Source organism: Rhincodon typus, chromosome 21 (assembly GCF_021869965.1).
Source record: "Rhincodon typus isolate 14 chromosome 21, sRhiTyp1.1, whole genome shotgun sequence".
NCBI lineage: Eukaryota > Metazoa > Chordata > Chondrichthyes > Orectolobiformes > Rhincodontidae > Rhincodon > Rhincodon typus.
In genome coordinates this window covers 35499823-35526623 of record NC_063352.1, presented here as the reverse complement: position 1 = coordinate 35526623, position 26801 = coordinate 35499823, and the positions used below count along the sequence as shown (strand labels likewise).

Sequence of the window (26801 nt, the reverse complement as noted above, 5' to 3'; positions counted from 1 at the left end):
TTGTTCCTGATTTACAGATCTGCAGTTCTTTCGGTTTTTATTCCAGGTCATTAGCCTTTGCTCAATAAAGATGTTCCCGTTCGCCAACTTACCTGTCCAAAACATTAAACCTATTCTTGTACAACCCTTTTATGAAGTCTGCGCATAAAAAAAGATGGAGAAAGAGAAAAACCAAGTGCAAATAGACATATGTGAAACTATAATAGGAAATGTTGAAACAATGGGTCCAAATGTACAACAACGGCTCACATAGTGTGCTTGCCTCTGGGTAGATTAACTGGCAGATTAATTTTCCATGCCCAGGTTTCCAACTCCTGGAAAAATAAATGTGATTGTATTGTGCTACACTGCTGTGCTGAGTTTAGCTTGGCTCAGTCAGTATCACTCTCACCTGAGTCACAAGATCATGGATTTAAGTCACATTCCAGCATGGATTTAGGTTGCTTTTCAGGATTTGATCAGGTTATCTAGGCTGAAACCTCAGGGTACGTTTGAGGGAGCACTCTACTGTTGGAGGTGTGTTGAATAAGAAGGTAAACTAGAACCTTCTTTCCCGAGGTATTAAGAACCTTGTGGCAATTACAAGAAAAGCTCTTAATTCTCCTTTCAACACAAAACATTTATAGTATTGTATCTGTGACGGAGTAGACAAACGATGTGTTCATAATCTAAATGAACCTCAAACAAACCCATTGTGTTCCTGAATTGGTGCTGACAGCATAGGTACTGCCACACGTGAAGTCCAATATGATTACACAATAAAATAATTCACTGATAACTCATGAACAACACAACATCAGAAATGAGCCCAGTTAATTAATGGCACAGTGAGCTTCCTTCACCTTGGTCTTGTTGCCAGCCTGTGTGTATTTTTTGGTCGCGAGGTGGTAGTTTCCCTGCCGCATGCAGCAGTCAGCAATACGTTCAAGCAGGTCACGGCGGAAATCCTCGGAGAGTTCCTTCGAACCCTTAGACACAGTCATTTTCTCCGCCATATCCTCAGTGATTGTCAGGTTCTGCTCCAAGCACAGGTGGAGGGCCTCATAGTACTGGAACAGAAGACACAAGAAAAGTGACAGACAGAACTCTTTATCAAACCCTACAACATCAGCCTCACCATTTGAAGATAATAACATAGGGACAAGCAGTTCACTTACTAAGAATAATCTCTATTTTCCTCTCTGGACAGACTAGACACTTCCAGGGCTTGAGCAGTAATGAATAAAAAGACAGTTAGGATAAGCTGCTGTTTAATAATTAATATTTTGGGTCTAAACTAGATCCTACCACTGATGTTTGATATGCTTATTATAGCAGTCCTGAAAAAATTAAAATGCCGCATTTCACTGACAAAATCAATTTTATATTACTTAGTTTTTGTCAACTTCTGTTCATTAGGGTGAGGGATATTAGTGAGGGGAAAAGGAATATATTTCTTTCCAAGCAATGACAGTCAACAACAAAGACTCCCAGGGAGGGTAAACCGAGATTAGATAAAAGGAAAACTCCCTTTACACTGTCCCATCAAACATTTCCAGGGCAGGTGCAGCATGCATTTTAATTATGGAATAAAGCTCCCTTACACAGTTAGAGCAAGCACAGATATATTGGCTGAATTATGCTTTCTGTGCTGAATGATTCCATGAATCCTGACTAATTAGATTATCTGAAATAACTCAAGCAATGGTGAAATGAATCCCTTGGGTAGGAGAGGAAATGCGGGAGAGTTACAGCGGGTCAGAGTATCTAGTTACAGTGGAAAATGGGAAAAATGCACCTTACAATAAACCTCCCCACAGTTATAAGTGGTTGGACGGAAGATAAACGTTATGCCTACTCTTGAATCCCTGCACCTTCACAAATCAGGCTAAAACATCAAGTGGAATCTGATAGGGGTCTGACTGACATGGGCTATAGCAGGATTTGGCGCAGAATCGAGAAGTACAGCAAGGCTAATCAGAACTTTGGGAGCATCTCGCTCCATCTTTTATTCTTTACACAAGTGGTGTGGTGAGTTTCTTGGTACACAGCAACAAGTTGCCAATTAAGGTGGATTTATTATTTGATAAATGTCTTGATGATGGACAACTTGACCCATTAATATTCAGCTTTCCATCTTGTCCAACTCGCCAAACAAGCTAGACATTGAAAAAACTCAAAATGGAACCCAGAGTACCCAGCTGGTACCCAGCGGATTCAGCTTGCCATTTACTCTGACTGAACTCCATGTTGGACACTGGACACCAACATCTCAGGGCATGGTCCATGGCCAGCAGCCACACAGACCCCACTTCCATGGAAGTTGGTATCTAATATGTATCAGCTTCTTAGAAACCACATGGCACATCTCCAATCCACTTACAAGATGCTGCAGAAGGACACTGTATGCTCAGCGGGGTCACACAGTTCATGGACTGGGCCAGGCTGCATCTCTGGCCTCTTCGTTCGTCACAGCACTCAGTCACTCTGCATTGCCTTTTTGCACTTTGCCCCATCAGCCAGGGATACCAACGACAGATTACTTCTGTCTGGCTTGGCATTTAGGGCAGACACAAAGGGAGGAAATTTATCATGTTTGCCAGCAGGCCTCAGTTAAGTCAAGGGAGATTGCCTTTACTCAGGAGGTTCCAGAAAATTAAGTCAAGAGCAACCTCCAACACTAGTCCAGGGTCTTGGACAAGGTCAGACAGCCACTTGGGGAAGTCAGAGTCAGGACGCTTGCCGCATTAGGGGTGAGGAGGCAAATGTCGGGCAGCCCATCTCCAACTAGACTCTTTCCGCCCTTTTGTAGGCTGTTTTCCTCCTGAAATGAGAGGGCCATTTATTACACGAGATGAAGTGGGTGACGCATCTGTTACTTTTGGTGCAGGTGGGGTAGTGCCCTAAGTGAGTGCGGAAAGATGTCGCATGCAATAGTGTGAATAGTAGAGCATGATCCTTAGTATGAGGCGGATACAGTCACAAAGATGGAGTGAGAATGAGGCATCAGAGAGATGGTAATGACACTTACTCTGGCAAAGTGAAGAAAATCACTGACTTTTTTCCTATATTGCTGAGCATTCATCCAGATGGTTGAGTCTGTTTTAACCCAGGTTGTAACCTTGGACTAGAGTGGCATGGTTTGGTGTTGTAGCCTCCACTACTGGTGCTGGGGGAAGAGAAAGTCCTGCCTCTGCACCATCCCATCCAGCAGGACTTCCAGGTCCCTGTTCAGAAGATGGGCGCTGATTTCCCCCTGTCTGCCATGTCTGGGACAAACATCAGGAACTGTGCAGAGCAGCTCAGTTCTGACAACGCTTTTCTGGGTACAAAGGCTCAAAGGATGCCATGACAAGTTGATCTAGGAATGGCATATAGTTAACATGGGACTGGAATTGAGTATGAGGGCTGCCATCGGGGTGGAATAGACAGTAAACGAAGCGAGTTTGTTAAGATACAGTAAAAACTGTATCTTTTTATTTTTTTCTATTTCTGATTGTGAACTGAAATGGGGAAAGAACTGTTTTAAAAACCAAGGATTGTTTAAGGATTGTTGCAATTCTTAAAAGTAAGCAATCTGATACTTTTTGTATGTGTTTACACATCTAGCAATAATGGAAGAGACAACACAGTGTGGAGCTGGAGGAACACAGCATACCAGTCAGCATCAGATGAGCAGGAAAGTTGACATTTCAGGTCGGGACCCTTCTTCAAAAATGGGGAGGGGGAAAGGAGTTGGGAAATAAGTAGAGAGGGGTGGGGCTGGGGAAGGTAGGTGGGATGGTGATAGGTGAGTGCAGGTAGGGAGTGATGGGGATTAGTCAGTGGCATGAATGAGGCTGATAGGTGGGAGAGAAGATGGACAGCTTGTGTCAGGTCAAGGAGGCATGAATGACAGGGAGGCCTGGACATGGGATGAGGCCGGGGGGGTGGGGAGATTTTAAAACTGGTGAATTCCATGTTTAGGCCATCGGGCTGTAGGCTCCCGAGGCAGACTAGGAGGTGTTGCTTCTCCAGTTTGCGGGTGGTGGTCATTGTGACACTGGAGGAGGCCATTAGTGGAAGCCTAGTTTGCAGATGATCCGGAGCCAAGGTGTATGCAGGAATGGAGCTCCGGCTGGCAATATATAGCTGATTAGTCTATGGCCCAGTGACTGGTTTTCAATGATAAAGACCTTCTGCCTGACAACAACTATGTGATTGGCTCCCAGATAGTTGAACAGCTTGGGGGTGTGAATGTTATGACAGGAACCAGTGGACCTCTTAGGAGAAGGAGTTATTCAACAAAGTGTGAAAAGCATGTTAAGCCTAAAGATAATCAGTTTATTTCCTTTTTCCAGTTGCTGTAGACTGTCGCTTTTAATTGATAAGTCAAAGATCTTTATAAATGGGAGCCGGTCATGCTGTGCCTCCTCCAAACAAGTGAAAGCATTTAGAGAAGGGAGATTGAGAAGCAGCGTTTTGATTGGCACAAGAATCATATCATTGAACCATGGGACGACCGAACTTCCTTTACTGCCTTTCCCATCCACAACACCCATGTTTTTTTTCCTGTGTCTGTCTGTATGTGAATATAGAGGGTGAGTTTATAAGGGGGTTATGATTTTTAACTATTAGAGTTATATATTGATGGTTCATAATAGTTTATCTGTAGCTAGAACCTATTTATTTGTAATAAATAGACATTCTTGTCAAGTACCAAAACCTTGTTTAAAAGACAAGTACATTGGGAACAGAAAGAAAAATTTGTTGAAAAAGCTCAGCAGGTCTGCAAGCATCTGTGGAGAGAAATCAAAGTAAATGTTTCAGGTCGAGTGACCCTTCCTCAGAACTCATAGTTTGGTTTATCAGTATTCAGAGGAAGGGTCACTCAGCCTGAAACATTAACTCTGATTTCTCTCCACAGATGCTGCCAGATCTGCTGAGCTTTTCCAGCAATTTCTGTTTTTGTTTCTGATTTACAGCATCCTCAGTGCTTTTTTTGTAGGTAAATTGGGAATTCTGTGTACTTTTAAAAATCTTTAACTTTTGCGATGACTCCAGGAATAGCAGGCTTGATTTTCAGTCCACTAGTTCAATAGGTATTTGAAATAACTGCACAGAGGCCAGTATCCCGTTACCAAGTCACCCTTTATTTTCATGTGCACTTAACATGGGCTGTAACCAGCCAGCTCGAAGCCAGTCCCTAGACCGAGGAGACTTTCTGAATCCCCTGATTATATCTGTCAGCCAGGGCTCCCTGATTGGCCCAGGTTAACAATCCCAATTGAGAATCTTACAGTCAAGAGATCTACTTGGCCATAGTTCTAATCACTTCAGTATTGATACAAAAAGCCCTCAAAAATTGTGATGTATCTAGGACTCAGTCAAAAAAAGTAAGATTCAGCTTTTTATCTCTTTCTTCACAGGTATTGTCAGACCTGCTGAGTTTCTCCAGCACTTCATTTTTATTTCAGATCTCCAACATCTGCAATATCTTGCTTTCATTTTAGAACGTTGTTACTATTTTAGTAATATATGGCTGTTATTTCTAGGAGCTATGTGTCTCTTATAAACTATTCTTTATGAAGCTGAATATAGAGCATACCTAACGATCCCTTCGAACAACAATATTTACTTAACTTTATCATCTAGTATCCACTAGTTCCTACCATCAAAAATGATATTTTGAAATGATCAATAAATATTAAGGGTACCACCATTCAAGACTTTCACGAATAGGATAGCTATGTTGCCTTCTGTAGAGAGAATTAGTGGGATGATAAAGTTAGGTGAATGATTCAGCTCATTGTGAATTTATTTCCTCACAAATAAAGGAACTGACAAATTTGTAAGCATGAATGAATAAAGCAGCTTTTCAATAACAGCTTTCAGAAAATGCAGGGATATGTTCAATCCCGAGAATCAACGCCCAGTTGCTGTAGAGACCACAGTTTAACTGTATGGCTAGATATATCTAATATTATGAATCAATGGCCAAGCTCTCAATCAGGTTGCAAACTTGGAAAATGACTCCTTGAGCAGTATTGAACTGAAGCCCTGCTAAGCAGATTGGCCCTCAGCAGGTGGCTCTCTGGTACTTCACTAAAGCAAATATATCCTTACCTTCTTTGCAGTAACAAGCAGTTCCACTGCTTTTTCGAACTGCTTGTGCTCAATGAAGAAATCAGAACAGCGAGACAGCAGGGCAGGGTCTGAATTCTCATCCAGCTCCTCAGCAATGTGTTGTAAAGCGTTAAACTGCTGGGTAGCAAAGGCCAATTCAATAGCTTTGGAAAAGTGACCAGCCTAAAATTAAACACCTAACCATTAATAGGTAGTCCAATAGTCAGTGAGGAAACAGAAATACTCTGGCAAGACACGGAAATTAGCTATAATCTGCACACACTTGAGTGTTAGAACATAGAACACAGAACGGTACAGGCCCTTTGGCTGACCTATTATCCGACTCTAAGATCAAACTACCCTGCATACCCTTACATTCTACTATCATCCACGTGCTTAGCCAAGAGTCGCTTAAATGTTCCTAATGCATCTGACTCCACTATCACCTCCGGCAACGCATTCCACAAACCCACTACTCTCAGTGTAAAGAACCTTCCTTGGATATCACCCCTATACCTTCCTCCAATCACCTTAAAATTATGCCTGCTTGTAATAGTCATTTCCGCCTGGGAAAAAGACTCTGGCTATCCACTCTATCTATGCGTCTCATCATCTTGTACACCTTTATCAAGTCACCTCTCATCCTTCATCGCTCCAATGAGAAAAGCCCTAGCTCCCTCAACCTTTCCTCATAAGACCTGCCCTCCAGTCCAGGCAGCATCCTGGTAAATCTCCTCTGCACCCTCTCTAAAGCTTCCACATCCTTCCTATAATGAGATTACCAGAATGAACACAATATTCCAAGTGTGGTCTAACCAGGGTTTTGTAGAGCTGCAGCATAACCTCACAGCTCTTAAAACCAATTCCCCTGCCAATGAAAACCAACACACCATATGCCTTCTTTACAACCCTATCAACTTGGGTAGCAAGTGGACCCCAAGACCAATCTGTTCCTCCACACTGCCAAGAATCCTGCCATTAACACTGTATTCTGCATTCAAATTCGACCTTCCAAAATGAATCACTTCACACTTTTCTGGGTTGAATTCCATCTGCCACTTCTTTGCCCAGCTCTGCATCCTGTCAATGTCCTATAACAAGTGTCTGTTGAAATTATAACAGTGATTACAATTCAGAAGTACGGCACTGGTTGTGACGGGTTGTCCCATGGACTACATTTATGCAAGTTTCTTTCCAAGAGGTAACTTTCACACCTTGGAGAGATTGTCAGGCTTTTATTAGAACAGGGTGGTGCCCAGAAACATCTATAATTGCCATTGAAACCCACAAAAGTCATGCAGTTCTTGTTACTATGATGAGACCACTCCATTACTTAGTTGCAAGATAACTAGGAAATGAAACCACTTTTTCTCTATGAAAGGAGAAAAGTAATGACTACAATGTTTTTTCACAGGGGCCAGAAATGTTAGGCCACTAAAGCCTTTCCACTTCAGGGATGAAATTAAAAATAATTCAAATATGGAGACTTTATATCAGATATATATTGTACTTAAATCAATTGAGTATGTAAGGTGATATCATACCTTATGATACAGCATCACAGCACGATCCATTTGGAGCCCCTTCTCCTCATAGTAACGTGCAGCCTCCATCATATCCTCTGGGGAGCTCAGGAGAGACAAGTTCATCAGATGATCATCAAGACCACTGTCCTGAATAACGATGAGTTCAGAGAGACCAACTGTTAATATTCTCTACATCTCACTAATGTAGCACAACAATAAATCTAGCTTGAACAAGTTGATCTGTGCGCCCAATTTTAGTGAGTTTTACGTTTAGTAATGTAAGACCTTGAAAGGAATATTTTTCCACTATTGACTTCAAGTGTCAACATCAAGTGTATCAGGACAACAGAGAATGGCTTATGTCCAACATGGGGTCAAAATTCATGCTTTGCTCTCAAGCTCAGAAGCACTTCCTTTCTCATAACTGTCCTCCTCATGTGTCTACATATCTGTAATTAATTATGGCTAGTGTAGGCTGTGGATTCAGGAAAACTGAGAATCACCAAAATCTAGAGATAGTAGGAACTCCAGATGCTGGAGAATCCGAGACAACAAGGTGCAGGGCTGGATGAACACAGCAGGCCAAGCAGCATCACAGGAGCAGAGAGGCTGACGTTTCGGGCCTAGACCCTTCATCAGAAAAGGGGGAGGGGAAGGGGGTTCTGAAATAAATAGGGAGAGAGTGGGAGGCAGATAGAAGAGGGATAGAAGAGAGGATAGGTGGAGAGGAAACAAACAGGTCGAAGAGGCGGGGATGGAGCCAGTAAAGGTGAGTGTAGGTGGGGAGTTAGGAAGGGGATAGGTCAGTCCAGGGAGGACGGACAGGTCAAGGGGGCGTGATGAGGTTGGTCGGTAGGAGATGGAGGTGCGGTTTGAGGTGGAAGGAGGGGATAGGTGGGAGGAAGAACAGGTTAGGGAGGCAGGGACGAGCTGGAGTGGTTTTGGGATGCGGTAGGGGGAGGGGAGATTTTGAAACTTGTGAAATGTGGATTGATTCCTTCTTTCATGATATGAATTGGGGTCAACTGAGGAGACTTTCATTCAATGAACTGTCCTAGATTCAAACTGAAATACTATAGGTGACAGAATTCAGCAATATCAACCGCACTGCACAATCCCATTAAAATCCACAGCCCGTAGCCATTCAAAAATCTTGAAAACTTGGAACTCAGATAATTGGATTTGTTTGTTGGTTTGTTGCTTAGCTTTTTGCCCTATCTTAGAGTGATCAATGGGTGTTACTAACTCGACGAAAGAAAAGTTTGCAGACAAAATTATATTGTACTCTTAGGATGTGACAGCTTTGTACTATAACATGCTATAGACTTTAAATATAAAGATTTGCTTCCAATTTCTGGCCTAACCTATGACAAAGAATTGAGAAATCAGTTATAAACCAGTGATAAACTTTAAACTCACTCCTGTAAAGTGATACACACAATACTGATGATATGTAGCTACAGCAAACAATTAGGAAGACAAATGGTACATTAATTTCTTTCAAACCAAACAAAAATGGATCAGAGCATAATTGTAAAGAAGTCTTATTACAATTACACTGGTGAAACCATATCTAGAGTAGTGTGCACAGTTTTGGTCTTCTTACCCAAGCTAGGATATACATGTCACAGAGGGATGTAACCAAGGTTCATTAGACAGGTTCTGTTTATGAAGGGAATAGTCCTATGGGAACACACTGGGCAGACCAGGCCTTTATTCCCTGAAATTTACAAAAACGAGAGGTGATCTTGTTGAAGCTTATAAAATTCTTAAGAAGCTTGACAAGGTAGATGCTGAGAAAATCCTTCTTCTTGACAATTTAGAACACAGTGTCTCAGAAATTGAGGCTGCCCATTTAGGACCGAGCTGTGGGAAAATTTCTTCAAAGGGATGTGAATCCTTGGAATTCTGTACCCTAGGGAACTGGGAATGGTCAAGACATGGTTCAAGACAACGGTCAATACATTTTTGAGTACCAGCAGAATAAAGGGTTTTTGGCAAAGTGGCAGGTAAACGGAATTGAGGTGGAAGATCATGCAATTGAATGGTGAAGCATGCTCAAAGTTTGACACCCTTCTGTGACATGCTAAAGGTTGACTCCAGCTTGTATTTCTTATGTTCTCTTGTTGATGAGGGCTTGAAGATTGATGCTGAATTTAGGAATCTAAAACAAAAACGTAGGACTCACAGGGTTGAACTTCCCTTTAACACAGAAGATGACAAGAAGCATAAGTAGTCTTAAAACTCAGAATTCAGGACTAAAACTAAAAAATATAGTTAAATGATCAGTAGCTGTGCTTACCTTACAGAGGCGGATTGCATTGTTGTAGGCCTGAGCGCGGGTGTAGAAGTGGATGGCCTGTTTAACATTGTCCCGAGCCTCATACTGCCGAGCCAGGTGATACGAGGCTGCATGATTTCCTGTTTCATTAGCAATTTCAGAGGCCTTTAAAAAAACATTCGCAACCCATCATCAACTATATGATTTCATCAATGTCATCATATTAACAATACACAAAAGCATATCATAGATTGCTAAATGTTTACTTTCAAACTTGAATAAGCAAAAGGTTTGAAACTTCCTCTTGGCTTAATATATAAAAATCAATGGCAGCAACTTGCACTTGTACAGTCCCAGCACCTTTAAAGTTGTAAGATGTCCCAAAGCACTTTAGAGTTGTATTAGAGACAAAATTTGACACAGGGCTACATAAGGAAATATTAAGACTGGTCACAGATGATCAAAGAGATAAATATTAAGGATCATCGTAGAGGAGAACAGAGTGATAGAGAGGTTTAGCAAGGGAAATACAGAGCTTGATGACCCAGCAGCTGAAGGCACAACCACCAACAGTAGGGAAAGTAAAATCAGGAGTTTACAGGAGAGCAGAATTGGATGAGTATTGAGACCACAAAGGGCTGGAAGAAGTTATGATAAAGGGAGGGATGATGTCATGGACAGATTTGAAAATAAGGACCACTTTAATATCGAGGCGGTGCTTGACTTGGAGGTGGCTTGGGTGTCAAGTTGCAAGCAGCTAGGGGTTGGGAATATAACAGGAACAAAGAATTGGCTGACCAACTAAATACATACTTTAGTTCTGTGTTGACAAAGGAGGATGCAAATAACATACCAGAAATGTTAGGAACACAGGATTTAGTGTTGGGGGGGGGAATTAAATTAAATCAGTATTATTAGGGAAATGGTGTTAGGAAAATTGATGGGATTGAAAGCCGACAAATCCCTAGGCCCTGATAATCTACATCCCAGAGTAGTTAAAGAAGTGACTCTAGAAATAGTGGGTGCATTGGTGGTCAACTTTGAAGATTTTATAAATTCTAGAACATTTCTTATAGATTGGAGGGTAGCTAATGTAACCCCTCTATTTAAGAAGGGAAGTAGAGCAAAACAGGGAATTATAGACCAGTCAGTCTGATGTTGATCGTGGGGAAAATTCTACAGCACAGCACTTAGAAAACAATTGCAGATTGGACAGAGTCAGCATAGATTTACAAAAGGGAAATCATGCTTGACAAATCTCCTGGAATTCTTCAAGGATGTAGCTTGTAGAGTTGATGAAAGTGAGCCAGTGGATGTGATTTTTTTCAGCTTTCAGAAGGTTTCAGGGCGTTTGACAAATCCCACAAAAGAGATTCGTATGTAAAATAAAACTCCATGGGATTGGATGTAGTGCACTGTGTTGGACAGAAAACTAGTTGGCAGACAAGAAACAAAGAATAGAAATAAATGGGTCCTTTTCCGAATGGCAGGCAGTGACTACTGGGGTATCATAGGAATCTTTGCTAGGACCCCAGCTATTCACACTATATATTTATGATTTAGATGAGGGAACAAAATGTAATATTTCCAAATTTGCAGATGACACAAAGCTGGGTTTAAGGGTGAGCTGTGAGGAGGATGCAGAGATGCTTCAATGTGATCTGGACAAGCTGAATGAGTGGGCAAATGCATGGCAGCTGCAGGAGAAAGTGGATAAATGTGAGATTATCCACCTTGGTCGCAAAAACAGGAAGGCAGACTATCATCTGAATGTGGCAATAAAAAGAGAGGGGGCTGTGCAACAAGTCAGACAGCATCAGAGGAGCAGCAAATTCAACGTTCCTGCTCCTCTGATGCTATCTGGCCTGCTGTGTTTGTCCAGCTCCACGTTTATTGATGCTGGCTTCCAGCACCTCCAATCCTTACTGTTTCTGACTGTGCAACAAGACCTGGATCTCCTCGTACACCAGTCTCTGAAAGTAAGCTTGCAGGTGCAGCAGAAAGCAAAGAAGACAAATGGTATGTTGGGCTTCATAGCAAAAGGACTCAAGTACCGGAGCAGCAATGTCTTATTGCAATTATACAGGGCCTTGGTGAGACCACATCTGGAATACTGTGTGCAGTTTTGGTCTTCTTATCTGAGAAAGGAAGCTCTCGCTTTTCAGGGAGTGCAGTGAAGGTTTACCGGACTGAGTCCTAGCATGGAGGGACTGCTGTATGAACAGAGGTTCTGTTGGTTAAGATTATATTTGCTGGAGTCAGAGAATAAGGGAGGCATCTCACAGAAACCTATAAAACTCTAACAGGACTAGACAGGGTAGATGCAGAGAGGATATTCCTAATGATACAGAGTAAATAATTTATAGGAACGTAGAAATAGGAGTAGAACATTCAGCCCCTCGAGCCTATTCCACCATTTAATATGATCCTGGTTGATCTATGGCCTAAATCAATATATGTGGTTTTGGCCCATGTCCCTTTGCTTAACAAAAAATTATCTATCTCAGATTTAAAATGAACAACTGAACCAGCATCCACTGCCATTTGTGGAAAAGAGTTCCAAACATCTAACACCCTCTGTGCATAAGTGCTTCCTAACATCTCTCCTGATTGGTTTGGCCCTAATTCTCAGACTAAACCCCCTAATTTTAGAATCCCCAACCAATGGAAATAGTTTATCTTTACCTACCCTGTCTTTTCCTGTTACTATCTTGACCATAACCTTCTAAATTCTAGAAACAGGCCTAATTTGTATAATTTCTCGTCATAACTTAATTCCTGAGGTCTAGATATCATCCTTGTAAATAGGACTGAGGACTTTAGGATTGAAATGAGAATAAATTTCTTCACTCAGAGTGGTGAGCCTGTGGAATTCATTACCACAGAAAACAGTCCAGGCCAAAATATTGTATGATTTCAAGAAGGATTTGGAGATAACACTTGGACCTTAAGGGATCAAAGGATATGGGGCAAATGTAGGGATAGGCTATTGAGTTGGATCAGTCATGATCATATAAATGATACAGCAGATACGAATGGCCTACTCCTGCTCCTATTTTCCATGTTTCTAAAAGGTACTTAAGCCAGTTACTCTGTGAACATGCAAATAAATGGCAGAATCTCCAACAGGTGAACAGTTACATTTAGAAGTACTAACTTCAAACAAGTAAAATAATTCACTGGGAGCAGACAGAATAAACATGAAAACAATAGATTCAAATTTTAGAGTTTGACTGGAGTTCTTTAAGGAAGTAACAAAAGTGATTATAATGAGAATTAGTCACATTTTCTGTAATTTCCCAAAAATTAGCAAAGGAAGCGTTATATAAGACTTCTAATAATTAAGGCTCACGGAAGTGGGAGTAAATTAGCTGCAGGACTGAAGATCAATTTGGCTGATGATGGCCAGCGAGAATGTGATGGGGACCCAGGATTTTGATCCAACAATATTTCCAAGTCAGGATGGTGAATGGCTTGGAAGGGAAATTGCATGTGATGATATTCTCATGTATTTGCTGCCCCTGTCCTCACAGGTGGTAGAGGTCACGGTTTTGGACAGTGGCTGTCAAAGCAGCCTTATTGAATTTTTGCAGTGCAACCTACAGATGGTACACACTGCTGCTCCTGAGCACTGGTGATCGAAGGAATGAATGTTTGTGGATACGATGCCAATAAAGCTGGCTGATTTGACCTGAATAGTGTCAAACCACCTGTGTGTTGTTGGAGCTGCACTCATTCAGCCAAGTGGAAAGTATTCCATTATGCTCCTGAGTCTGTAGGTGGTGGATAGGCTTTGGGGTGTCAGGAGGTGAGTTATTTGCTTCAGGATTCCTTGCGTCTGTAGGAACAAATTACCACAATCTGCACTGAAAACAAAAGTACTGGAAATCACAGCGGGTCAGGGAGCATCATGGAGAGAGAACTAGCTAACATTTCAAACCCTGTTCTTGTAGCCACAGCATTTTTACGGCTAGTCCAGTTCAGTTTCTGGTTAATGGTAATCTCCAAGGGGTGTTGATAGTGGAGCATTCAGCGATGGTAATACCATTGAATGTAAAGGACCAATGGTTAGATTCTCTCTTGTTGGAGATAGTCATTGTCTTGTATTTGTGTGGCACAAATGTTACTTGCCACTTGTCAGCCCAAACTTGCATTTGGACATGGACTTTTTCCAGTATCTGAGAAATTTTGGATGGTACTGAACATCATGCTAATCATCAGCAAACATCCCAACTTTTAACCTTATGATGGAGGGAAGGTCATGCATGAAGCATCTGAAGATGGTTGGGCCAAGGACACTATCCTGAAGAACTCCTGCAGAGATGCCTTGGTGCTGAGATGACTGACCTCCAACAATGACAACCATCTTACTTTGTGCTAGGTATGGCTCTAGACAATGGAGAGTTTTCCCCCTCTAGCTTTGTTAAAGGTCCTTGATGCTACACTTCATGTAGAAAGCTCAGAAGAATGAAATGTTAAGCTACAGGATAAATAACTAAAATAAACTGTTTTCTGGTTCAGCCAATCCTTTACTCTATTGAATACAAGTTGAAGCTTCAGAGGTCATTGAAATGCCAGCCATGGAACGTGGCTGGTCAGGGTTGAATAACGCAGACTCTAACATTAGTCTGACTACAGCTGGAGGTCAGAACAAAATTTATGTTTGGAGATATACTACAATTAGGAGAATGAACAAATAGGCATAGTTGGCACAAACAGATAACTAAACACTCTAATACCATATGAACATGCTTTCCCTCCCTCAGTGACAAAGCTTTTTCCTTTCTCACCTTCTGTATATTGCCAAGATAACAATGAACACGGACAAGTGAGAGATAGTCTTGCGCCTTCTCATAATATTTCAAAGCAGAGTCCATGTCTGCCTGACTTTCCAAATACTGGGCCCACCATTTCCACAGGCTTCTGTGAACAACAGGGATAAAGATATTATTCAGCATAGTGGCTCTGCCAATACCAGCAGTGAGCAGGGCCCAGTAAGACCACATACCGGGCTAATAACTTGGTATTTTTAGAAATCATGCGTTGGAATGAACAATATGCAAATATCAGATTTGTTAACTGAGTCCTGAGTATCTGTTTTCACAATGGGAAATGTGGAGAAAATACCAGTGGTAGAGGCAGAATTATTATCTCAAAAATTTGATTGAGTTTTTTCAAGAGGTGACCAAGAAGATAGATGAAGGCAGAGCGACAGACGTTGTCTACTTTAGCAAGGCTTTCGACAAGGTTCCAAATACTAGACTGGTTAGTAAGATTAGATCACAGGGAGAGCCAGCCAATTGGGTACAAAATTGGCTTGACAGTAGGAGACAGAGGGTGGTGGCAGAGGGTTGTTGTTCAGATTGGAGGCCTGTGATCAGACATGTGCTGCAGGGATTTGTGCTGGGTCCACTGTTGTTCATCATTTATATAAATGATTTGTTGATAATATTGGAGGCATTGTTAGCAAGTTTGTGGATGACACCAAAATTGATGGTATAGTGGACAGTGAAGAAAGTTATCTAAGAGTACAACAGGATCTTGATCAACTGGATCAGTGGGCCAATGAATGACAGATGGAGTTTAATTCAGATAAATGCAAAGTGTTGCATTTTGGTAAGACAAATCAGGGCAGAACTTACAGGGCAGAACAGTTAATGGTAGCCATTATGTAGATATGCCGGTGTTGGACTGGGGTGGACAAGGTCAGAAATCACATCACACCAGGCTATAGTCCAACAGGTTTCTTTGAAAACACAAGCTTTCGGACTCTTACTCCTTCTTCAGATGTTAGTGAAAGAGGTAGTATCAGACACAGAATTTATAAGCAAAAGACCAAAGGGTTACACCACTGATGAGGATGTACTAAACGGACCTAAGATGCTGTTAAATCTTTAATCAGTTGGAAGGTTTTCATTGATTAATACGTATATGTAAATCCCCGAATTCCTTTGAAGTCACCATCCTGAGAGAACTAAAGGTTTTATCAGTGTAAAGAAGAGGTGACATTTTAGGTCAGACAATGCATGTTAGGTATGGGGCTTTCTTTAGAATCTGTTTGTGCTTTGATTTGGAGTCAGACTGGTTTTATTTCTAAATGGTAAGGCCAGTGTTGTTGAACAGAGAGACCTAGGGATTCAGGTACATTGTTCCTTGAAAGTGGTGTCACAGGTAGTCTGGGGGTGAAAATGGCATTTGTCAGGCTTGACTTCATCAGTCAGAGCACTGAATACAGGAGTTGGGACGTCATGTTACGACTGAACAAGACATTGGCAAGGTCAGATTTGGAGTACTGCATACAATTCTGGTCACCCTGGTATAGAAAGGATGTTATTAAACTGGAAAGGGTGCAGAAAAGATTTACAAGGATGTTACCAAGACTGGAAGGTTTGAGTTATAAGGACAGGCTGAATAGGCTGTTTTCTCTCTGGAGCGCAGAAGATTGAGGGGTGACCTTATAGAGTTTTATACAATCATGAGGGGCATAGATAAGGTGAATAGCGAAGGTCTTCTACCCAGAGTAGGGGAGTCCAGAACTGGAGGGCTTTGGTTGAAGGTGAGAGGAGATTTAAAAGGGACATGAGGGGCAAATTTTCCACACAGAGGGTGATGCATATATAGAACTGCCAGAAGTGGGCACAATTACAATATTTAGAAGACATTTGGACAGATACATGGATAGGAGAGGATTAGATGGATATGAACCATACGCAGGCAAATAGGACTAGTACAGTTTGGGAAACTTGGTCAGCATGGACAAATTGGGTCGAAGGGCCTGTTTCTGTGTTATATGACTCTATAACGTAGTGGATTTATGTAAGCAAAACGGAAAGACTAATGAGTATTAAGAAAGGCCTGATGGTCTCTACCTCATGGTATCTCAAAGAACTAGTTGAGGAAAATGTAGTTGTGTTGATTAGATTATTTTCAAAACATTCTAGATTCATGTGTCCATAGTTTGGAAAAAATGCAAGTTGCAACTCTATTATTTGAGAACGGAAGAAGAGTGTTTCTTGTAAATTTGTTTTTGGTAATAGGCATTGCTGGAAGGGTCAGCATATATTGTCCATTTCTAGTCACAGTGGCTTGTAGCTTACAAGGAAATATATTATTTCCAGATATTTAAAATCTCAACTCTTCCATCATGTACTTGTTCTGGATTATTAGTCCAGACCTTTAGACCACTTGACCAGTAATGTAAGCACTGTCCTTCTCTCTCTGATTTACACGATAATATGATTTAATAGAATAGAAAAGATACTATAATCTGTGATGAGGGAAATTTGACAATACAGCACATCTTAAAATTAGATTTCAGTTATTCAGGAGGCACTGAATCTGTTTGTCCCAAAATCTGTAACTCTCTTTCCCAAGAGTCTGGTGAGGGGTCAATTGAAATGTTCAAGACTGGGATTGATAGATCTCGTAGGGTCTTGTAATCAGGAGGCAGAGAACACAAATGTATAAATTGAGTTGAGGTACCAACCAGCCACAATTTAATGAAATGGTTTAAAATGTTGAATGGCACCTACTCCTATTCATATGTTACAAGAAATAATATATTTCTATGCTATTAACTCCATTTAAATTTTTCTTTTCGCAAACAAATCTAATCAATTTGCTTTGGGTCCAATGTTTCCTATTGCTAGTATCATCCTAGTGAAATAAACTTTATGGTCTCTACAGCCCATTTCTTAATGGGCTGGCCAAAACTCAAGAAGTACTTTGCAACCTAACCACTGACTTATACAATTTTATTGTCACTTCTTTATCTTCCTACTCTAAACCCTTATTTATAAAACTGACTGAAACTGTAAGAAAATGCCACCTAAAATCACTTCAGTCACAGCATCTACTAAGAAACCTCACACCATCTGGCACTCACTTGTCCTTTGTTTTGTTGATATATAGTTCAAGTGCTTGGAGATCTTCCAGTAGCATCCGTGGTACCTCAAATCGGTGAGTGTCTGATTTTTCGTAGCTGTTGGAAAATAAAAATTAGATACTTTATGGAACATGGATCTCACAATCCTAGAAAAAAAGGTTGTAAAAGCATCTCGCATGTATGTTGAACCAATCCAAAATTAAAGGCTGGATGTCCTGTTTTTGCAGCTACAATAATTCCATATTTCTCAATCTGGATGTTCAGTATCTGTCTAAACAAAGTCCAGTATAAGGTAGCATAAGTTGTAATTTCATTAACTTTTTTTTGAGAAACGGAACAATGATGTGTTTAGATTACGATACACCACCCATTCAGATCAAGACACATTCTTCATTCATAAACGGCTCTGTGGCAAGGAACAGAAAGAAGAATAGGCTGTTTGGCACCTCAGGCATCTTCTATCATTCAACACAATCATGGCTGATCCAATATTCCTCATGTCCACTTTTCTGCCCTTTCCCTGTAACCCTTGATTCCCCTACTAATCAAGAATCTTTCTATCGTAGCCTTAAATTTACACAAGGACTCTGTCCCCACAGTTCTCTGTGGCAAGGAGATCCAAAGACTCACAACACTCCAAGAGAAGAAATTCCTCCTCATTCAGTCTTAAATTGGTGCCCCATTATTCTGAGACTAATGCTCTCTCATCTAGGCTCTTCCATGAGGGGAAACATCCTTCCGGCGTTTATCCTGTCAAGCCCCTTAAGAATCCTATATGTCTCAATGAGATCACCTCTCATTCTTCTAAACTCCAGGGAGTTGAGTCATAACCCATTTAGCCTTTGCTCATAAGAAAATACCTCCATACCAGGGGTCATCCGTGAAACTTCTTTGAACTACTTCCAATGAAACTATGTCCTTTCTTAAGTAAGGGGACCAAAACTGCTCACAATATATCAGCACCTTGTACAGTTGCAGTATGACTTCCTTATGCTTATACTCCAACCCCCTTGAAATAAGGGTCAACATTCTGTTAGCTTTCCCGATTACAAGCTGCACCTGTGTGCTATCTAGAACCTCCATGTCCCTTTGTGTTGCAGCCTTTGGAGCTTTTCGCCATTTAAATAAAACTCTTTTCTCCCTCCCAAAATGAACAACATTTTCTCACATTAGAATCCATTTGCATACTTTGTGCCCTCTTACTTCACCTTTTACTATCTCTCTGTAGACTGTTTGTATCCCCTTCACAACTTGCCTTTCGACCTATTTTTGTGTCATCTGCAAATTTGGCTGCAGTACATTCACTTCCTTCCTCCAAGTCATTAACATTTATTGAAAATAGTTGCAGTCCCAGAACTGATCCCTATGGAACGCCACTGGTTACAGATTGCCAGCTTGTAAAAGAACCCCTTATCCCTACTCACCGTTTCCTGTCCATTAGCCAATTCTCTATCCACACCAATACACTACCTCCAATACCATGGGCTCTTGTCTTATGATTTAATCTTTCATAAAGTACCTTGTTGAATGCCTTCTGGAAGTCCAAGTACAATACATCTACTGGTTTCCCTCTATCCATTCTGGTTAATACTTCCATGAAAAACTCTAATAAATTAGTCAAACACTATTTCTCTTTCATGAAGCCATGTTAACTCTGCTTGATTAGTTTATAATTTTCTAAATGTGTCACCATTATTTCCTTAATAATTAATTCCAACATTTTTCAACAATAGAAGTTAGGCTAATGGGCTCACTTTTTGCCTCCCTTTTTCAATAAGGGCATCACATTGACACTTTACCAATATTTTTCTAGAACCTAAGGAGTTTTGAAAAATTACAATCAATGCATCCACTATCTCTCCAGCTACTTTTTAAAAATTTATTTGTGGGGTATAGGCACTGCTGGTTGGCCAGCATTTATTGCCCATCCCTAGTTGTTCTTAAGAAAGTGATAGTGAGCTGCCTTTTTGAACCGCTGCAGTCCATACGTTCTTAAGGAGGGAACTCCAAGGCTTTGATCCAGTAACAATGAAGGAATGGTGATATATTTCCAAGTCAGATTGGTGAGTGACATGGAAGGGACCTTGCAGGTGGTAGTGTTCCCATGTATCTGCTGCTCTCGTCTTTCTAGATGGAAGCAGTCATGAGTTTAAAAAGTACTGTCTAAGGAACTTTGGTGAATTTATGCAGTGCATCTTAGATAATACAGACCGCTGCTACTGAGCTTTGGTGCTGGAGCGAGTACACACTTGTGGATGTGATTCCAATCAAGCAGGCTGCTTTGTCCCAGATGGTGTCAAGCTTTTTGAGTATTGATGAAACTGCACCCATCTAGGCAAGTGGGGGGTATTCCATCACACTCTTGGCTCGTCTGTTGTAGATGGTGAACCGGCTCTAGGGAATCTAGGCTCTAGGGTGAGTTACTTGCCACAGTATTCATAGTATCTGACCTGCTCTTGTTGCCACTTCTGTTTATGTGGCAAGTTCATTTGAATTTCTGGTCAATGGTAACCCCCAGATGTTGATAGTGGAGGAACTCAGTGATGATAACACCACTGAATGTCAAAAGGAGGTAGTTCAATTGTCTCTTACTGGAGACAGTCATTGCCTGGCATTTATGTGATAAGAACATTACTTGGCACTTGTCATCCCAAGCCTGGATTTTGTCCAGATCTTGTTGCATTGAACACAGACTGCTTCAGTATCTGAGGAATCGCAAATGGTGCTGAACATTGCACGATCACCGGCAAGTATCTCCATTTCTGATCTTATGATAGACAGAAGGTCACTGATGAAGCACATGAAGCTGGTTGGGCTAGGACATAACTCTGAGGAACTTCTGCAGAGATGTCCTGGAGCTAAGATGACTGACCTCCAGCAACCACAATCATCTTCCTATGTACAAGGTATGATTCGAACCAATGGAGGGTTTGCCTCTGATATCCATTGATTCCAGTTTTGCTAGAGCTCCTTGATGCCACATTCAATCAAATGCAGGCTGAATGTCGAGGCTGTCACCTTCACCTTACCTCTGGAATTCAGCTCTTTTGTCAATATTTGAACCAAATAGCCCTGGTGGAGCCCAGACTGGTTGTCACTGAGCAGGTGCTGCTGGATAGCACTTTTGATGATATCTTCCATCACTTTACTGTTGATTGAGAGTAGACTGATGAGCCAGGGTGGATTTGTCCTGCTTTTTGTGCACCTGGGTCATTTTCAATTGTCAGGTAAATGCCGGTGTTGTACCTGTACTGGAGCTGCTTGGCTAGGGGAGTGGCAAGTTCTGGAGAACAAGTCTTCAGTCTAATGCCGGAATGTTGTCAGGATCTGTAGCCTTTGCAATATCCAGTGCCTCCAACTGTTTCTTAATATCACATGCAGTGAATCCAATTAGCTGAAGACTGGTATCTGTGATGCTGTGGACCTCTGGAGGAGGCTGAGATGGATCATCCATTCTACATTTCTGGCTGAAGATTCCTGCAAATGCTTCAGCGTTATCTTTTGCACTGATGTGTTGAGCTCTTACATCATTGAGAATAAGAATATTTGTGGAGCTTCCTCCCCCAAGGAGTTAATTATACACCACCATTCAATACTGGATGTGGTAGAACTGCAGAGCTTAGATGTGATTCATTGGTTATGGAATTGCTTAGCTCGGTCTATCATTTGCTGCTTATGTTGTTTAGTACGGAAGCAGTCCTGTTTGCTAGTTTCACCAACTTGACACCTCATTTTTAGGTATGCCTGGTGCTGCTGCTCCTTGGGCTTTCAATCAAACCAGGGTGGATCTCCTGGCTTGGTGGTAATGGTTGAGTGGGGGATATGCCAGGCCATGAGATTACAGATTGTGCTGGAGTACAATTCTGCTGCTGTTGAGTCTTGAGTTGCTAGATCTGTTTGAAGTCTGTCCCATTCAGCACGGTGATAGAGCCACACAACATGATAGGGAGATATTCTCAATGTGAAGGCAGGGTTTAGTCTCCACAAGGACTGTGGAGTGATCACTCTTACCGATACTGTCATAGACAGATGTAACTGCAGCCGGCAGATTGGTGAGCATGATGTCAAATATGTTTTTCCCACCACCTGCTGCAGACCCTGTTTAGCAGCTATGTCCTTTAGAACCTAATCAGCTCGATCATCAGTAGTGTTGCTGTCGAGCCACTCTAGAGTGAGGAATTTCAATGTCCACCATCACAATGCATTTTGCATCTTTGCCACCCTCAGGGCTACCTCCAAGTGTTGTTCAACATGCAGGAATACTAATTCATCAGCTGAGGGAGTATGGTATGTGATAATCAGTAATCTTTCAACAATCAGCAAAATGATAATCTTATAGGATCCTCGGATGCAAGCCATCAAGGTCTGAGGACTTACAGGTATTTCTCCTACAATGCGATAGTTGCGTTCTTGCGTGAACTCGCACTGTAGAAAATTGCTATTGTAAACCGCATTATAGGGAAATTGCTATAGAAAATCACTATACCTGTACAGCAAAAAATTTGCATTATCTAAACAGCGTCCACTATTCATCAATTGTGTTACTGCCAATTTGAGCTAATGAAACACACGTTATAGCACAAATACTTGTATCTGCCTTTACCCCCGTTAGTTTGTTTAATACTACTTCTGTAGTGATGGTACTCAATTCCTCCCCCCTATTCTTTAGTATGAATGGAATGTTTGAAGTATCTGCCACCGTAAAGACCGATGCAAAGTATCTGTTTAACCCTTCTGCTGGTTTCTTATTCCCCATAAAAGCTAAAATAAAGGTAAAACCACTATAGTCTTACCAGACCATAGAGCTGCTCTCTGTTAGACAGAGACAACTGATGGTCATTTAACCTGAGAGTCACCACGCTTTAACCGAGGGGAGAGATTATGAGAGAGAGTCCTTCAAGGTAACCTCAGCTAATGTGGGAATTGAACCAATGCTGTTGGTGTCACTCTGTATCGCAAACCAGCCATTCAGCCAACTCAGCTATCCAACTTGTCTTTGTCCCTAAGCCAGGGTTCAATTCCCACCTGCTCCAGAGGTGTCAATACATCACTGAACAGCTTGATTGAAGATATCTACATCCTTCATAGAAACCATACTATGTTTCAGTTGGAAGTGTTCAATTAACACTGAGCAGAGGGGTTTTACTTTTGAGGTTGTTGAAGTTGGTTGGCTTCCCGAGCTGGTTTCTTGCTTCGTTACCATGCTTGGTAACATCCTCAGTGCAGCCTCCGATGAAGCGTCGGTGTGTTTTCCCGCCTGGTTTTTAAACTCTGGGGTCCGTTGAGACGGATTGCTTCACTTCTGGGTTTCCTTCATAGTGGAATGTATATGGGGTCGAGTTCAATGTGTTTATTAATAGCATGCTTCGTGGAGTGCCATGCTTCTAGGAATTCTCGTGCCTGTCTCTGCCTAGCCTGTCTCAGGATCTTGGTGTTGTCCCAGTCGAAGTGGTGGTTCTCCTTGTCCATGTGGATTGAGATAAGTGAGTATTGGTCGTGCCTTTTTGTAGCCAGTTGGTGTTCATGTACTCTTGTTGTTAGTTTCCTTCCTGTTTGTCTGATGTAGTGTTTCTCACAGTCTCTGCAGGGGATCTTGTAGATGACATTGGTCCTGTCCATGGTGGGGAGTAGGTCCTTGGTTCCTCTACTGCTGAGCCTTTTTCCAATTCTGTCACATTTGTATCATAAACTGTCATGTTCATTAAATATCCATGCATAGAACTTTGTCAAGTGACTTCTCCAAAGGTGTTTATTGTCTTATTATGATTGGCTCCTCCATCATGTGGGATATCTTGCCAGGAAGATTCCACAGTGGTCAACTAATACATGTCTTTGTAGGGGTAAGTTTCATGACTTTTTAAGCAGTAGATGGTATAGCTGTTAAAATATACTTGACCCTATATGACTTAAATGATCACCCACTATATTGAATACATGTGGACTTACTGGATGAGTGCGAGGTGATGATCCCCTAGAGCTTCCAAGTGTTTTGCATAATTGTAGTATGTTGTTCTTAAATGGACTCGATCAAACCCCTCAGCATTTTCAATGGCCTTCTGCCACTGTCCTGAGGCCTGGTAAAACTTGGTAAGGAGGTCATACCGCCTACAGTTTCTATAAAGTCTCTCTGCATCTTCCTGCAAAGACACAAACAGAAAAATAGCCGATCAGTTGCTATGAAAAATGAAATTAGAACAAATGAATGTTTGATAGCCAGTGCACTCATAATGGGCTTCTTATGGTTTCTTTCTGTGCTGTAAAAACTCTATGCTCTATATTCATCAAATTCATGAAAAAGTTCTATCTTTATAGACAATAATTATGAATGATATTTGTCATCAAGTTTAATGACTCCACAAAGCTGTGAAGGTGACCTGTACATTTGATATCATAAATGCAATAACATTTATACACCGTCACTCCATCAGCTGAATAATTAGCTGATCACGTGTATTAGGTAAGAATCAAAGGGACAGTAGTATACTGCTAATCTTACAAAAATAGTCCAGACACCTAGACAATTACTCTGAAAGATGAGTTCAAAGCTACTACAGCAGTTGAGGAAATTTAAATTTAATTAATTGATAAATCGGGACTAATATGAGTCTCATTGATAAAGATGATGAAACTAGAGGATTGGTATTGTTATGATTACAGTAAACATGGACTATTGACCTTCAGCTTCCATTACCTGCTTGTCATACCTGAGATCTTTTATGGATTAAAAGTATCTTTTAAAAAGAATAAATACAGACCTAAAATGGCTGCTATATCACCTGACCAGGTTGAGACAAGCTCATGAAACCATCAGTAGGCAAGGATCAGTCTGACCTAAAATTAAGATTTTTATAAAAGGCACTGAAATTCAGATCTGTGTCTCTTGGCTGATTTACACCTGTTTGGAAGTTACACATTCGAATGGAAGTTGCCCACAGATCTTGAAAAAAAGCAATGACACCTGACAGCAGAATCCACAAAGCAACTATATTTCAAGTAACAGCTTTGAGCAACAAAATTTGACCAACAAAGCTCAAGATAAAAATGAATGTAAAAATAAGAGCTGGAAAAGTCACTCTTTGTCTCTGCCTGTCTCTCTTAAATTGAACTCTGTGCTTATAGGTGGAAAATAATTGGGATAAGAACCATTCATCAAGAATCGAAGAATATCTGCAAACTTTGACAATGCTAAAGAAACAATACAACAGTTAAACAGTCAGGACTTTAAGCAGCAATTATTACCTTTCCGTTTGTATTAAATACCTTCCACATTTTTAAAGGAAATTTATCAGCTGTGTTGCATGTATGTTTAATATCACATTTCTATTATTTTTCTAAGTTAGTAGAATTAAAATTCTTCATTCCTTCACTCATGAAAACTTTGTAATTTGACTCCTTCATTTTTATCCAGTTCCATTTTAATTGAAGTGTAATAGATTCATGCTAAAAGGGAAATACAAATATTTGTTGTGTGATGATACTATGGCTTTAAGAGGTGTATTTTGTCCTTTTTATGTGCAGAAAGGTTGAGACAAAGGTGACGAGCAACTTGCTCCAAAGCCAATAAAGTAAATAGCTTGTGAGGCCTGGGTTTTTATTAAGTTGGAACAACAAAAGCTGCCTGAATGGGTGGCGTCAAGCTCCCACAGAACCAGGATTTTATTTAGTTTTAGCTTTAGTAGCAGTTGCTGGGATCTTGAAGCTGAATGTGGAAGCTCTTATTCCTCTCTCTGTTACAGCCAAAAGCTAGGTTCTTTCTGTTGTTAGAATTACATGTGAGACAACCTATTTTACAGAATTTGCCTTTGCCAATCGTGTTTATGGGATGTTACTATTTTGGAACAGTTAATTAGTGGCAGTTCTTTTTTTTTCTTGGCTGTATTTTAATTCTGGCATATAAATGAAGTGCATTTTGTTTCAAGCCTGGTAGTTTGTCCAACTGAATTGCATCCAGAGCACAATGTCTTACACTTACTTTTAAAATAAGAAAAAGTTAGGGTCTAGACTATCTTCTTAATATATTTTGAAGGGTTTTGGTCTGGTCCATCACCATTGTGACTGATTAAGAGGGGGTTCAAAACAGGGGAATGGATTTCCCCTCCTCAACTGATAACAACAACATAAAATTCTACCTTTTCTTTAATGTCCTTCAAGAAGAGGAAATTTGCCAGTTTACCCTCTTTCTCTTATACATGACTGCAGATGCATTGCAATGTGTCTTTTTTATTTATTCATTTGTTGGTTGTGGGCATCGCTGGCTGGCCAAAATTTATTGCCCGTCCCTAGTTGCCCTTGAGAAGGCGGTGGTGAGCTGCCTTCTTGAACTGCTGCAGGCCACCTGCTATTGGTTGACCCACAATGCCATTAGGGAGGGAATTCCAGAATTTTGACCCAGTCAGGATGGTGAGTGGCTTGGAGTGGCTTGAAGTTAGAAGTGTTCCCATGTATCTGCTGCCCTTGTCTTTCTAGATGGAATTGGATGTGGGTTTGGAAGGTGCTGTCTGAGGAACTTTGGTGAATTCTTGCAGTGCATCTTATAGATAGTACACGCTGCTGCTACTGAGCATTGGTGGTGGATGCTTATGGAAGTAGTGCCAGTCAAGCGGGCTGCTTTGTCCTGGATGGTGTCAAGCTTCTTCTGTGCTGTTGGAGCTATTCTCATCCAGGCAAGTGGGTTAGTATTCCACCACACTCCTGACGTATGCCTTGTACATGGTGGCTTTGGGGAGTCAGGAGTTGAGTTACCCTGCCACAGTATTCCTCACTTCTGACCTGTTCTTGTAGCCACTGTGTTAATATGATGAGTCCAGTTGAGTTTCTGATCAATGATAACCCCAGGATGTTGATAGTTGGGGATTCAGTGATGGTAACGCTATTGAATGTCATGGGGTGGTAATTAGATTGTCTCTTATTGGTGATGGCCATAGCCTGGCATTTGTGTGGCACAAATGTTACTTGCCACTTGTCAGCCCAAGCCTGGATATTGTCCAGATCTTGTTGCATTTGAACACAGACTGCTTCAGTATCT

At 41.2% G+C, this 26801-nt stretch overlaps 1 protein-coding gene across 1 annotated transcript in view; it reads right to left on the bottom strand.

The window, feature by feature from the left end:
- Positions 1-26801, bottom strand: part of ift140 (intraflagellar transport 140 homolog (Chlamydomonas)) — a 124242-nt gene that overhangs the window by 4777 nt on the left and 92664 nt on the right. Inside the window, exons 20-26 of the mRNA XM_048609550.1 lie at positions 23723-23913; positions 17777-17872; positions 14682-14814; positions 9913-10056; positions 7629-7757; positions 6085-6267; positions 843-1049 (exon numbers count right to left, since the gene is read on the bottom strand). Of these exons, the coding sequence (XP_048465507.1) occupies positions 843-1049; positions 6085-6267; positions 7629-7757; positions 9913-10056; positions 14682-14814; positions 17777-17872; positions 23723-23913 (1083 nt within the window). The remainder of the gene's footprint in view (positions 1-842; positions 1050-6084; positions 6268-7628; positions 7758-9912; positions 10057-14681; positions 14815-17776; positions 17873-23722; positions 23914-26801) is intronic.